At 43.7% G+C, this 15,263-nt stretch overlaps 1 protein-coding gene across 2 annotated transcripts; it reads right to left on the bottom strand.

The window, feature by feature from the left end:
- Positions 1-5,164: 5,164 nt before the first annotated feature.
- Positions 5,165-15,207, bottom strand: PLAGL2 (PLAG1 like zinc finger 2). Of its 2 annotated transcripts, none has more exons than XM_054046143.1 (3): positions 15,120-15,207; positions 11,300-11,687; positions 5,165-10,326 (listed from the first exon to the last, which is right to left on the bottom strand). In XM_054046143.1, exons 2-3 carry the CDS (start codon positions 11,560-11,562, stop codon positions 9,105-9,107), a joined length of 1,485 nt encoding a protein of 494 aa, XP_053902118.1. In that variant the 5' UTR covers positions 11,563-11,687; positions 15,120-15,207; the 3' UTR covers positions 5,165-9,104. The 2 variants fall into 2 exon arrangements, with proteins under 2 accessions (XP_053902118.1, XP_053902119.1); XM_054046144.1 differs by lacking the exon at positions 15,120-15,207 and having other exon boundaries at positions 11,300-11,522; positions 11,606-11,648.
- Between the last annotated feature and the right edge of the window lie 56 nt (positions 15,208-15,263).

Here is a 15,263-nt window from a genome sequence, read left to right as displayed (position 1 = left end):
GAGTTTGGAAATATTGTTGCAGCACGGTGCAGGCATGTGACGTTATTAAAGCGGCAATTTCACCCTAAATCTCAGTGACTGGCTAGGCAGGGGCTCTCTTTTCACTCTTTGGCTAAGTCTCCCAAAAGTATCCTTCCCAAAAACAGGAGAGCGGGATCTCCATCTTTAGCTCTGATTACTATAGTGGTGATGTACAGGCCCCTACAGAGCACACCACAGACTAACTTGTGATTAGGAAGTGACAATTTGCTGTCGTCTATACAATGAACCTGGGCTGGGCTGAACTGTACAACATAATACCTGTTCCTTTCTGCCTGCAAAGTTCTGTCAAGCTAAGAAATTAGATCTGCACCTGCCTTTCTGCATAGATCAATGAATGGTTTGCTTGGATGGTAGATGGCCACTTACTGCCACTCTCTTTTGTTGGGGTTTCTGCAACATTGTTTAGCCTGGAAAACAGCAATTTGAAGTCTAGGAAGTGACTAACCGAGGTTTTAGGGTCATGAAGAGAATGTATGAGAGGATGCATGGTTCCTCCCACGTTCCCAGTTATTTTGTCTGGATCTGGCCACAGTTGCCGGGCTAGTGAAGCTTTTAAGAAATGCAGACCGCGTTAAAAGTCTCTGGAGAGGAAACGTGCTAAATTCTTCACTTACATGGAAATCCAGGTTCATTTGTAGGGCTCTTAGCTGCTTCTGAGGGAGAACTGTAAAGGTTAAAGCAGAACTAGTTCCAGGCTTGTAGATTGTAACATTCCTGGCTCTACCAATGAGTTGCTGTGTGTGGTTGTGCGAGTTACTTAAGTGGGACCAGTGACCCAGGGAAGCTATGTAAAATGTAATGGGTACTGTGAAACTTTAGTGTTTGAAGTGCTCCTAACAGTGCCTTACATGTAAAGTATTATTTATGATACAAGAGCTGTTTAACTTCCATCCCTTGGTGCTTAAGGGATTGCCTCTGGTAACTTCTGATTCCTGATTTAAAAGCTTCAGCAGAACCTATCAAGGACTTGTTGCCATATCAGTTTATCACATTATCAACAAACTGTCAAAACAAGATTGTCGCTAGTACTTTTAATAGGGATTTTTTTTGAGAAGCATTACAGGTTCTGTCTACACTACAAATTCAAGCAGGCTATGGATAGTAATGTGAAAAGTTCTTGCAGTGGTTTAGTGTTGCAATGTGGATGTATGACTTTTAATCTCATTCAATACTTGAGTACAGTTCCAGCCTGCACTACAAGTTGATATTGCATTGATAACTGTGTTATAAACAGGTTCCCGCTAGGACTGATTTTGTATAGTATAGATGGGGGAATTAGCTAGCATGCTTCCTTGAAAGTAAACAAGAGTTTTCTTCACTCTGGTCAGGAAAATGGTGTTAGAACCTTATTAGCAGGAACAGTCATGTTTCAACACTGCTGGTAGCTTTAATCAAGTGGCCAGGGTGTTTAAACGTAAGCCTCCAACATACTATATTCTTGTCCCTTCATTGGTCCAAGATAAAACCGAACCAGCCCCATAAAGACACACACAAGAGAACTGCCTTTTTATCCGATATACTCCACATATGTGAAGGCAGAAATTAAAAGTACATCCAGATCCATGTCGAGAACTGGAGCTTCAACCTCTGAGGAAAAGTGCACGTTCAAGGCAGACAGTTCAAACGTTTTTAATAAACAACTTCATTATAAAAAACCCTTTCATTTTGGACTTAATTCTGTAAGACAATGGAAAAGCTACTTTAACAGAGATGAGCTGTACATTTCCTAATGGCACTTGATATTTTACAATTCAAAACCTTGTTTTATATAAAGCCCAAAAATACTCCAATAAAGAGGTTATTCACTGTGTGGATAAAAGTGCTAGAAAGTTTCTTTTAAAAAAATAATCCAGCTTTAAGGAGGGGAAGCTGCTGGCCTTGACAGCTGTGGCTGTAGGAATGGAAGTTGGGAACTGGTGCTCTGAAAGTGCAGCATGGAAAAGGTTGAGTTGCATCCCTGGTAAAAGAGAAAAGCTGCTCCCTCCCCCCGCTCCAGTAGCAGAGAAATTCCAAGTTGCTGCTTTTGGAAAGGGGTGCCCCCAGCCCTCGGAGGTCCCACTCCTGTGTACTGGAACCTGGAGGCAGAATTTGTTCCACTGGTGACAAAGTTCACCCTGACTTTGCCATAGCTGTGAAGGCCACTGTAGCTTTTCCTCCAGCAGCAGGTTCAGAGCTTGACTACTTCGAGGGGTGAAGCTGGGTGGTTTCCAGAAGTTCCCTGCACTGTCCCTTTTGTCACCACCCAGTTTTTGAACCTACACTAAGGCAATTCTTTCTCTTTTTTTAGTTAAATATCCTTGTTAAAGTAAAATATTGATACAAATGTTACAAAACTTTCTAAAACAGCTCCTAGTTATTAGGGAAAACTACAAAAAAAAATCAAGAACTTAATGAGGCACTAAAAAGAGGGTGGGGAGAACTCATAAGCTCAAGACATGAGGCTTCCAGCACAAGCAATTAAATCTGCTATGCAGACTTCAGTGTTCAGAAAGAACCTGAATTTCAGCTCTTTCTCCAAACGTGCCAAAGGCTACATCTCTGAGCAGGATGTGCTGGTGAATTCCACAAGCGGAAAACTTTAATGGTACGTTACCTTGAAAAGGAACAACAAAATGCAGAAAGAAATTGGGTTTGCTGGTGCAGATGCCAAATGTGAACTGATCTTTTCAGCTGGATATCTAATTTAACTAGGACCCATTCTCTGAGTGACACATGTGGTGGTATTCCTGTACTGCAGGAATTGTTTCACACAGAGCTTTCCCTTTATCATCTCAGCATATCCTATGCAATAGACCTGTTGTTCTGATTTTATAGCATTTTCAGGGTAAGATGCAGTGCCTGTGCTATTCACTAAGAATACAGCAATGGAGTGGAAGAATTGTTAAGACCCAAGAAATACGGAAGTTCAAATGCTTTCACTTTGAGGGTTGTACAACTGCCCTGTTTAATAAATGAAAATAAAATCCCAAATTCTCCGTTTTCTTCTGTCAGGCTTTAAGTTTCCTGGTCACTTTCACTGATTTCTCTTGCTACATGTTGCGAGAACATAATTTGAAATGATTTCCGTGTTTTCCAAGTTTTGTGTTCACTTTGTGAATGAGGCTGGTGGGAAGCAAGATTGCATGAATGAGGGGAGGGACATGTACAGCATACAGAAGAACATGAAACCAGGCGCTCAGTATGAGGAAATACTGCTCAGATTTTTTTTTCTTATAAGACTGTACTATAGTTTCCAGGACCCTATTAGTAACACAGGAAGCAAAATGTGGATTTTTTTTTTTAGTTTTCCAATTGAAAGTAAAGTGGTAAGTTCTTGTGTGTTCTCCATTTTGAAGATCTAATATTCTTGGTGATCAACTCAAAGGGTTTTGCTGAACCTGCTTTTATAGAGACCAGAGGAAGTGTCTAATAAGAAGCAGTCTATGAAACTGTGGGGAAGAGATGGTTCTGGGTATTTAGATCGGATGGTTGTACATTAACAAACTGCCTTGGTAGGTAAGAGCTCTCGCCTTTGCTGAGGCCGATGGAATGAGAATCATGCCAAAACAGTGTGACACAGAGTACAGTTGGATTCTAAACAAAGGTTCTGGTTTGTAATCTGCTGGCATCCTCAAAAGAATAAAGGAAGCCCAGAAGAAGATGAGGAAATGGAAGTCAATCTCTATAGATTTAAGGTAGACAGACAAACTCATTATTGGCCAGTATAGTGAGAACCTGGGACAGATCTATTAACATTGGAAAAACAGGTCCAGGACTGGAAACAAGGGTGTCCTGTGAAAGGAAAGAACTCTTAGGCATTATTACTGACATATCTCTGAACTAGTGCTTTTTCATCTATTGATTTCAAAGCACTTTACAAAGGAGAAAAGTATCATCTTTATACCCATTTTACAGATAAGGGAACTGAGAAAAAGAGAGAAGTGATTTGCATGTGGTCACCCAGCAGGCCAGTGGCAGATCTGCAAACAACTCAGGTCTCCAGAATCCTGATCCAATGCTCTATCCACTAGGCAACACCGCCTCTCAGCACAGTATAAAAATCAAATGAGCCATATTCAGGTATCAGCCTTCTCAGTGCGAAGATTAAAATATACATCAGAGGGGATTAAAATGATACAAGTGGCTGTAGGAGCAGAGATGAAGAAATATTGACCAGCTAGGATAGAAAGACCTTTTTAATGATACAGTTCTGTGCAAACCATTTCACTATAAGCAGGTTCCACTCTGTTTTTGTGGGAGAAGTGCATTTATAGTGTTTTAAGGAGATTAATCAATTTGTACAGTGATCTGTTCGCAGCATAGAACATTCTGGATACTAGGTGTCTGATTGGTGTGGGATTTGTGTATAAGCCCAATAAGTTTAATAACTGTTGTAATTTAAAGAGACTTTGGCTGTTGCTGTCTGTGGTGACAATTGTGGACTATTGGCATAATTACTGAGATCATTACGGAGAAGAAAACCACCTACACTCTGGATCAACTGAAAATTATCAAAATGTGGCTAAGGGGGAACCTGAAGAGGAATTAACTACAAAGAGGCAGCCCATGAAAGAATCAGTGGGTCTGGGAGAGAGTAAAAGGGATGACCAGAGTGTAGGAAGACTGGGAAAGCATCTTAAATGATTTTTTCCACCAGTCTTCATCACCGAAAGCAATGAGAAATGCCCTTTGCAGGATTTTTTTTTTTCCAGGCAGTGAAGTTGAAGCAGCAATGGAGAAACTCCAGCATGAATTACAATAAGTCACCTAGAGAGCTGCTGTTCACCTGTCAGTGCTGAAGGAATTAAAAGAACAAAAAGCGAAGCTTCCAAACAAAAGTAATCAAATCTATCATCCACTTAGCCTGGAAAAGAGGATGAGCAGTGAGGCGATTTTCCAACATTATTCAGGTTAAAGAGCAGGCCCTATTATGAGGCACTCAAGAAGGACCTATTTCAGAGTAGCAGCCGTGTTAGTCTGTATCCGCAAAAAGAACAGGAGTACTTGTGGCACCTTAGAGACTAACAAATTTATTAGAGCATAAGCTTTCGTGGACTACAGCCCACTTCTTCGGATGCATCCGAAGAAGTGGGCTGGGCTGTAGTCCACGAAAGCTTATTCTCTAATAAATTTGTTAGTCTCTAAGGTGCCATAAGTACTCCCCTTCTTTTTAAGAAGGACCTAGCAAAATCAGGTAAGTGGCTAACATGATGGCAGATGAAATTCAGCATAGACAAATGCAAAGTAATGGACATTGTTTCTTCCTATTTACACTACCTGCACACAGAAGGGTTCTTGAACCAGCTGTAAGCCCTCAGGAAAAAGATCTGAGTGAGAATTCTCCCAGTTCTAGAAATCTGAGCCTGGGAAGGACCAGGAAGCCCACCTCCTTAGCAGTGCAGAGTTATTCCTTACTGTGTTTACTAAAATTGAGCCAGTCTAGTCTGAAACATCTTAACTTCCACTGGGAGACTGACATCCTTCTTGCTATGCAACCTAAACTTTCCCTTTTATTTATTTAACCTTATTATCCCCCTTGTACTACCCTCAGTAATTCCCCTCTCTCTCTCCTGGGTCTTTAAATTTGAGGGTCGTTACATGGTGTCTATTTCTATTAATTTCTTTTTAAAGTGAGCCGCTCCAGCCACTTGGCCATTTTAATTGCTTTCCTCTGAAATTCAATTTGTCTATGCCCTTCTGGTACAGTGGTGCCTATAAACATACAGTATTCTAGGACCCAGCATGATCGGGCATGGTGCAGGGCTCGAGTCAAGAAGTTGATTCATGGGTTCTACCACTGAGCAAGCCAAATATAGATTCTTAAAAGGCACTTCTGAACTTTTGATGTTGACTTTAACCTGTCTCATTATCCCTATTTTATATATGGAGCAAATGATATTCAGTTGTAAGTGGTAGGAGACATAGGGATGTAAACCACTACATACATCCCAATATAATTATTACAGATGAGGTCTTACCAGTTATAGAAATTGATTCCTCTTATGAATTGCTTTGCTTTATCCAGTCTAAAATCCCACAGGGCTTTTTTGTTGTCACATTTCATTGTAAACATACATCTAACTTGCTGTCCTCTATCACCCCTTTAGTCTTTTTCACAATATTGCTTTCCAAATATCTCCTCTCCAATTCTTTATTTCCCCCAAGATGTTTTAACTTGCATTTGTCCTGCATGAATCTCATTTAGTTATTTCCCATCTCTCTAGATCTTTTACATTTATTTCTGTGTCCACAATGGTATTTACAACACTTAATATTTTAATCTTATCTGCATACTTAGTGTCTGATCCTATAGCCATTGAACTCAACAGGACATGTTATGGGTCAGGATGAATCTTTGCATCAAGTTCCCAAAGTAAACAGTTGGTTTGAGTTCTAGACTTGCTTTCCATTAATATATTCCCTAATGTTGGTTAATCATTTTATATATGAACATCCTTTTAAACTTGCTTGCTGGAATAGCCATGGAAAGCAAACCAAGTGGTGCAAAACCTAGTGAAGTGAATTCCATTGATTCTTTGAGAGAGTATTTGTAGAAAATGGAGGCATTTGCCTGGCTGTAGACTTGGCTACCACTGAAGATATTTCAGTGAAAATCTCTTCTCAAAGCACAATGAAGGCAAAAAAAACCCCAAGAGAGAATCAGATGTTACAAATTTAGAGATGAGGAAAAATGATTATGGCACTGCATAAATCCAAATAACGCTTTGTTCTGATCACCAAGTTTTTTTCCGTTTTTGCTTTTGTTTAAAAAAAATATATGTAAAGACAGAAATCAGACTTAAGAAGGTGAAATTGTTAAACTAATTTGGAAAGAGAAAAATAGGAGACATGACTGAGGTATTTAAAAATAATGAATGGTTAAGAGAAGACCAGCTGAGATCCCCCTATTTGCCTTTTCAAATTAAAAGAAGGCACTTGCTGAAATTTGAAAGGCAACATTTGAAAATGGATAAAAGGAAGTACTACTTTTAATCTGGGGAACTCATTTTCACAGGATATTGCTGAGGTAAAAACGTACACTGATATGAACGAAAGTAGTATTTGCAGTTTCACTGGCTAAACTTAAATGACAAGGTCTAGCTGGTTCACCAGTTGGGGTTAGGAAGACATTACTAAAAAATTATAGGAAGTCCTTGAGTAAAGTGGAGGAAGAGCCAGCTATATGAGCAAATGAAACAGAACTAATTGCATGCTGTGGGTTAGAGACAAATGGCGGAAGATAGAAGCAAAAAAATGTCAGCTGAAGTGAAGAGGGAGGCGGACACGTTCTTGGGAAAGAAGAGAATGCGGGGGACAGTAACTGACTTCATTTACGGAGTTAAGATAACAGGACAGAGGTAGATATCTGTTTTGGGGGCTTGTAAAGAGATGTTGATAAACTCCCTCCTAGCCTGTTATGCTCTTACATGCTGAGGTATGAAAAGCTGCATGTCTGTGTTCGTAGATGTGCATTAAAACATAGCTGGATTTAACATACCCAAGATTATGGGCTACCGAGCATGATGTGAACAGGAGACTATGCGGAGCTGACCCTTAAAAGTTTAAGCTTTTTGCTATCAGTAGGTGGAGATTCCACAAAGGAGAACTCAAGGGCTGCAGATGATGGGGAGCAAGGGAAGTGGAACCCAGGGTTCAGGGGGTATGGCAGGAGAAAGGAGAAATAAAAAAGGCCCACAACTCTAGGCTAGAGGAGAGGAAGAGGGACTATAATCCCAGAGACCTCAGCTATTGTTAGGACAATTAGTGTTGGGGAAACAGTTCAAATACAGTGACTAAGTGTAAACAAAACTAGGGCCAGTTTTGTTTTCTCCTGACTCCTGCATGCTATCACTCCACTGTGGAGGTCAAAATATGTCTCTTGACACTGCATTGTGGATCAGCCAGGAAGTCACTGACCCTGGCAAACTGGTGGCAGAAAAGATGTCAGCTCATACCCTGTCCTTCATATCCATGTCTAACCTATGGAGCAGAAGCCCAGAGATCACTCCCAAACCTGGGTCTCCTGTACGATAGCACTTGATGCTGCCAACTACTAGCTCTAAACTTTGCTTTTTCACATGCTTTGGTTTCCAAGATAGAGGCAGGATCTGTGTGGTTGTGGTGTTTTTGAAAGGGCGCACTTCATACACCACAAAAGTGAGCCAGATGTCCAAGTTGCTCCATCCCCCTCTGACGCATATGGGAAGTCAAAGGGAATGTGCAAAGAACTACCATTTAAAATGGCAGAGGCTGAAGTAGTCCAAGTCAGTTTATTTTCCCCATGGGGGAAAAAATGTGACAAGTGAAGAGGAGAAATCAGTGCAACCTGACTTCATTGTGTAAACAGTATTCTAGCTACACCAGATACAAAACCAATGTACACTGGTGCCTCCTATTTTTGTAATGATAGAAAGAGACTCCTGTTGTGGTTTAAAAAAAAAAAAAAAAATTCACTGGAATGAGCCTAATCTGATGGCTCTGCAAAAAGAAACGAGGTGGTGTGCATCCATCGTGTTGATGCTATCATTATTGCTTAACACTGATGCAAAATGGCATAAGCTGTAAAGGTGATGGGATGGGGTAATGGGGAAGGACAGCTCTTCCCCTCTGCTCCATATGGGATAGGTCTCTAGACGTCCCCCTCCTCCTGATTCACCTGCAGGTACTGGTTGTAATGCCAGGATTGCAATGTGGTAACATAAAAATGGAAGTTGGACTCTTCCAAAGGTTAGTCCAAGTCTGCCCAAGCTGAAACAGCCCCAGCTCCTCAGATTCAATACCTTCCCAAAGAGGAACAAGGCTCCAAAACCTCAGTGCTAAGTGTGGCTCCCGATTCACAGATTTAAAAAATAGAAAAAAAAAAAAAATACAGCTGAAACCTTTTCACTATCGAGGACTGGGACATGCACAGGGATATCTGCTGTTCCAGTCTACAAGTGCTCCCTCCAGACACCAGAATCGTCCTGTCTGAAACAGCTTTCAAAAGCTTTCACATCCCAGCAGAGAAGTACAAGAGTTGTGCATTTTTAAGGCTCTCCGAGCAAGTATTAGCGGAAGATCCGCTCACCAGTGCCACAGTCATCTTATTGGAATGCCTGGTGGAAACGTGGCAGGGTGGTTGTGCTCAAGCTGGAGGTGAAGACAGGGGGTAATGAATGAAGGGGACCAAAGTTCAGGGAGCCTCCAGCTCCGGGAGATTCTTGAGGTTGAGGTTGCAAAGTGGTAAGCAATGGCTGGGTTTCCCCCTGTGAGTAGCCCATGACCAGCCCCCCTGTTGACACAGGTGGGTTACATGGAGGAAGATTCAGGGGGAGGAAGCCCAGAAGATGAGAAAAGTCCATGTTAGCAGCACAGAGAGCCTCTGAAAGGTTAGCAGGGCTCTTGGAAAGCAGAGTCTCGTCCAGAGTTACTGGCTGAGGTGAGGAGGACTGAGGCTCACCAGATGAGAGAGACAGACTGCCAGGAAGCTCTGACAGAAAACTCTCCACCTCTGCTTTGGGTAGTTTCTCAGGTAAATATGAGGTAGATCCGAGCTGGTACTTCGGAGGAGGTTGTGGTGGGGAGGAGATAGGAGAAGAAGATTCCAGAGGATAACTCATTCCCATTGGAAGAGAGTTGGGAACCAAAGAATGGGGCATCCCTGAGCTTGGCAGAGCTTGGAGGTGTGTACTGTACATGCCCATAGGCAGCATGCCAGGAAAGCTCTTACCACTCATCATGTCTCTGGGTGCCATACATAAAACTGGACTCAACTCTTCTTTCACTGCTACAGTTGAGCTGCAGCTTAGGAGACCCAACATGTCAACTGGCTCTGTCTTGATCTTCAGCAATTCTTGGGAGTGGCTCTTCTTCATGTGCCTGGTCAGGTGGTCCTTCCGTCCAAACCTCTGAGCACAATACTGGCACAGGAAGTCCTTCCGCCCTGTGTGCACCACGAGGTGTCTCCGCACGTCTTTACGTGTGTAGAAGCGTCTGTCACAGTGATCACACGGGTGCTTCTTTTCCTTTGTTCCACCAGATGCCCTCCTGGAATGAGCCTTGAGGTGTTCCAGGAGAACCTGCGTGCTCTCAAAGGTCTGCAGGCACACTTTGCAGCTCAGATCACCACTGGCAGCTGCATGCATAGCCAGGTGTCGCCTGAAGCCTAGTTTGGTGTTGTAGTTCTTGCCACATTCAGGGCAGTGGAGGGCTTCCTTGTTGGGGTCATGAGTCTGCAGGTGATTGCGGAGATGATCCTTCCGGTGGAACATTTTCTCACAGTACATACACTGGTGAGGCTTCTGGGCAGAGTGTGTGGCCATGTGCCTTGTGTGAGGAAAATCGAGAAGGAAAGTTAGGGTAGTGTTCAACCCACAGCACAGTAAGTGCTGTTTTTGCAAGCTCTCCCCCTACTCCCTCAAAACTTTTTTTTTTTTGTTTAAAATCTTGTGTGAAATTTTAGTGCTTTTTAAAGTGGTTGTATTGACAGCCCTAGAAGCACAACTCCTCCATCCCCAAAACCAGTAAAGGATCATGGTCAGTAGCATTTCAAACTTCTCTCACAATGCCCTTTCTAAGTTGTTTCAGTCCTGACTGAAGGCATCACATCTACACAAGTATACTTTGGTCTTCCATTCAGTTCTTGCCTTCTCTACTGAGCCTGCCAACCAGGGTAACTAGCTAGTGCCAACTTTGGTAGTTTTTGTGTTGGACACTTGCCTACTGGGGACTGAAGTGAGACCAGCAGTGCATTTCAGCAGCAGCCATCAGATGGTGGTAACCTTTTGTCACTACCAATTTGGGCTGAATTCTTACTTGAAACTCACAGATGGAATTTTCTTTACCCTCTCAAAAACCTTGATCCATCCAGCCTATCTTCATAGTGACCTTATTTAGCAAATTTAATGATCCCATCCCATTCTTCAGCACCAAAGTCTGGCTCTTCAAGGCTGGCTACTAAGTGTGACAGAAATGGTCTTTGTGATTAAAGCATAGGACAAGGATTCTTGGCCTTCTACCATTTGCTTTGTAAGATTAACTTGTGTGCCTCAATATCTTCATCAATAAAACAGAAAACACTTATCCTGGGCCTTAAGTTTTAAAGTAATGTGAGGTCTTCAGAAGGGGAAGGGGCTAAAGAAATTCGGTAACACCTGGAACTTAACTACTTGCAAAGTAACAAGGATTTTCCCTCTTCCACCCTGCCACTAGATATAACAAAACCACAGTGTAGTGGGATTCTCCCTGTCCTATGAGGGGAGAGAACTGTTAATTAGAGGCACTCAGCATAGTCACCTACCTATAGAGCTTGTACTTGGATGCAAAGGCCTTTCCACAGTGCAGCTGAGGGCAGTTGTAAGGTCTCTGCTCCGTATGAGTGAATGTGTGAGTTCTCAGCTTGTCCACATTGGTAAAGGAGGTCCCAGAAATTTCACATTGGCACTTGCCTTGACTTTCGGCCTCTCGACCCCTTTGCCTGGGAACTAATTTCCAGCCCGTCTCCTCCTCCTCCTGCTTTGCATCTTGAATCCAAGTAGGAACACTGGTAAAAAATGCCGTCATGGCAGGCCTAGTAGAACAGGGCCATGTTAAGCAGAACTCATACCTGTGGGCGACTTGCTGTTACGCTGTCCAAGTAGAGCTGGAACCTTTGCAATGATATGACTTTAACAGCAAGAAATCTTCATCTGAAACAACAGAACAGGTAGGGTAAGGATACTGCATTGTTCTAGCTGTTCACCCGAACGGCTACAAATATACCTTAGTAACAGCCTGTATGAAGCCACTGATTATGCTGGCCCACTGACATAAGAATTTCTCCTATTTCCCTGAATTACATTTTGTTCTAAATGAACACAATACAACATGGCCTGGTACAAGGGATTGGTTTGAGAATGCTTCCACTCGGGTAAAATCTGGATGTGAGATTAACCCTGCTACCCAATCATCCATGCTGTGTGGAGAAATGTTCCTAACAGGCTGGAGCATTCTTAGCACAGAGGGCTGCCAAGGAAAGAGAGAAAGTTCTTCTCCAGTCTCAGGTCATCTTCTCACCAGTCCTCTTCCTTCCTTAATCTCAGGGGGGTCCTAAAGGCACTTGTACTAATTTTTTATGAATAAAAGGAGGTGAGGGTTAGAATTTTCCCACACAATAACCATTATCTGATCACATAACTTCAACTACTGTATTAAAAGTCATTGCTGCCTGATGTATTAATTTCCTCTGAACGTACTGGCTGGTCATGCCTCTAAGCTTGTCACCTTTTCCTCATCTGCTTCTTAAAAATAACATCCGCTCCTCATCCTAGTCCCTTTCTTCATCTATTTCACTCTTTTAATTTGCTCTTACGCTTTGCTGGGCTTCCCTTCTTGCATCTGTCACAGAAATTCCACAAGTCTCAATTTTTTTTTTTTTTTTTTTTTTTTTTTTGATATTCTACAGCTGCCTAGAGCTGGGTGAGCTGACAGAAGTAGCTCTTGTGGAGCAAATATGAGTCAATAAGACAAGCACATATGACCCTCTGAGGGAGGCTAATGTAGGCTGCCTCTGTTTCATTTTCTTTCCACCATAGGTGGACTTGTTCCTGGCTATCTGGATCAACAAGCCTGCTGTAATGACAGACAGCTCCCTTTTTACTGTCTGACCTGATCTTATACATCATCATGGACAATTAAAGCATCTGCTTTTCAGCAAAACTACACATTTGGTAGTATCCTTATGGATTTTCTGTTTCCTCTTGGAGGGTTTCTGCTAGTATATTAAAACTCATATTGATTTTTCACTACAGCTCTAGTAAGAGGCTCCTGAGATTTGACTCCAGTCTGTCCCCTGTTTTGCCTTCACACTGTTTCCTGTGAATCTCCACAACCTCATGTGGCAGGAAAGGGTTAACTTGAATGACTGTTTTTACCAAAGTCACAGTGGAGTATATCCTCCTCCTTTAAATTTAGCAGCATGAGAAACTCTTCTTAAAATAGCATCAAACTCTCTAACCCCTTCTCAATGATTGCATATGAGGGAAGAACTTTGTACCCACACATCAACAGCCGTGCCAGGTGTGGGCCAGATCTGCAGCCAGGAAGGGAAAGAACCAATCCTTCTATTAAGACAGAGCCCTAATGAAGATTATAAATAAATGAGAAGAACTGGCCCTGGATACAGGATGAAACCATGACACTACAAATGGTTCCTTCAGACAGAATGGAAAATAGTGGGGATGGGAGGACTCCAGGAGACTTAGTATCTATAAGCATGATGTTTTGAAGTCATACTAAGAAAGAGAATTTGTTTTTATATAGCTTGAAAACTTTACCAGACACCTATTAGAGGATAAAAAAGAAGCTAAGGTACCCCAGCTCTAAAATCCAGTAGCAATGGGCTGGTCCCCTCTCCTCTTTCCCCAACGTGTTCAGGAATCCCAAATTTCATGTCAGCTACTGGTTGGCAGGTGTCCCATTATTTTATCCTCGCGAAGATACTTACACACTATAATTGTCATTTTCGACCTTCTTTTTGACAAGCTAAACAGACTGAGCTCTTTAAATCCCTCACAAAAGCATTTTCTCCAGCTCTTGAATAATTGTTGTGCTCTTTTTTGCACCCTCTCTCATTCAACATCCTTTTTAAAATGTGCACACCGGAATTGTCTGCAGTGTTCTAGTATCTGTCTCACTAATGCTGTATACAGAGGTAGAATAGCCTCCCCTTACTCCTATTCATTATACCTTGTTTATACATCAAAGGAATGCATTAGCCCTTTTTGCCACAGTATCACACCAGGGCTTATGTTGTTTGCTTGTCCACTATCATCCCCCAATCCTTTTCACTCACTGCTTTCCAGGACACAGTTCCCCTCCCCCACTATTCTGTAAGTATGACCTGCATTCCTTGTTCCTAAATGTATACTTTACGCTGGCTGAATTAAAAAAACATAGTTTATTGAAATGGGGCCAGTTTACCAACCAATCCAGATTGCATTGTGTGACAGCCCCGTCTTCCTCCTGATTTACCACTCCGCCAATTTTTGTGTCGTCAGAAAATTTTATCAGCAGTAATTTAGTAGTCACTTCCACATCATAGATGAAAAAGTTGAATAGCATTGGACCTAGTACCGATCACTACAGAACCCCATTAAAAACACTTCTAGTTGATGATAATTCCTCATTGACAAATACCATGAATCTGTCCGTTCTTAATCCATTTAACATGTGCTTTACTGATCTTGTATAGTGCTTTTTTTTTAAATCGAAATGTCATGCAGTAATAAGTCAAATGCCTTACAAAACTCTGCATAGATTACATCTTTATTAATAAATATCACCTCACTCACCTTGCCTACCTAGTTACCTTTATCAACCAAACTCCCTCCTCCCAAAGAATGTAATCAAATTTGACAAGACCAATGTCCCATAAAACCATGTTGAATGTTGACTGGCATTTAATTCTATGCCTATTCTTTATCGGTTACATCGCCTACCCCATGTTAGTGTCCCGGGCTGATGTCAGGCTAACCAGCCTATACATCATCATTTGCGCCTTTTGAACCGCGGGCACGTTTGGGAGACGATCACTAGAGTCGCCAGAGCAGAACTGGGGGGGGGAGAACCTGATGCCGTGGTTCGAGCTCGGACACGCAGCCCCTGGAGCGAGCTGGAAAGGAAGGCTGGCCCTGGTGCGGGGCATGGGCCTGCAGGCTGCCTGGGGCACGGGGCTCCCCGCTGCGCGGGGGGGCTCGGGCTCCAGCAGTCGGGAGCTCGCTGCCGGCCCCGCAGCCGGGAGCCCAGGCCCGCCCGGCGGATCGGGACCGGGGGAGCCTCCCCCGAGCGGCGCGGAGGCGGGATCTCCCCGGCCGGGCTCGCCGCACGCTGGCGGGTCTCTCGCGCCGCCCAGGGGCAGGGAAGGGCTCGGGGCTACACAGCCTTCTGCCAAGCCACGGCCCGGGCTCGCCGGGCGAGGGGGCATGAGGCGGCACCGGCTCCTCGCGCGGGGGTCCCGTCCGCCAGAGCCCCCTCAGGCGCGCCCCCCGGCCGCGGGGAGATGGCCGCTCGCGGGGGGGAAGGGGGCGTGGCTTGGCAGGCTCCTCCCCCTGCCCCGGGGCTCCCCGCGTCCCCGCACTCACCCCGTTCCCCCGGGCCCCGCCAGGCTCGGCTCCGGCTCAGGCCCCGGCGGCCCCATTGTGCGGGGCATTGTGGGAGTGACGCCGCGCTCGCTCGCTCGCGCTCCTTCCGCCTCTATGGTGCCCTTTCCCCCCAGAGCGCCCCTT

Source organism: Malaclemys terrapin, chromosome 12 (genome assembly GCF_027887155.1).
Source record: "Malaclemys terrapin pileata isolate rMalTer1 chromosome 12, rMalTer1.hap1, whole genome shotgun sequence".
Classification (NCBI taxonomy): domain Eukaryota; kingdom Metazoa; phylum Chordata; order Testudines; family Emydidae; genus Malaclemys; species Malaclemys terrapin.
This window is presented reverse-complemented; position numbering and strand designations above follow the sequence as displayed.

Bases quoted from the DNA above. Each gene is read 5' to 3' on its own strand.
- PLAGL2 (XM_054046143.1), bottom strand. From the start codon at position 11,562: ATGACGGCATTTTTTACCAGTGTTCCTACTTGGATTCAAGATGCAAAG. The intron at 10,327-11,299 runs GTAGGTGACTAT...TCCTCACACAAG, and splicing joins TCCAAGTACAAGCTCTATAG to GCACATGGCCACACACTCTG.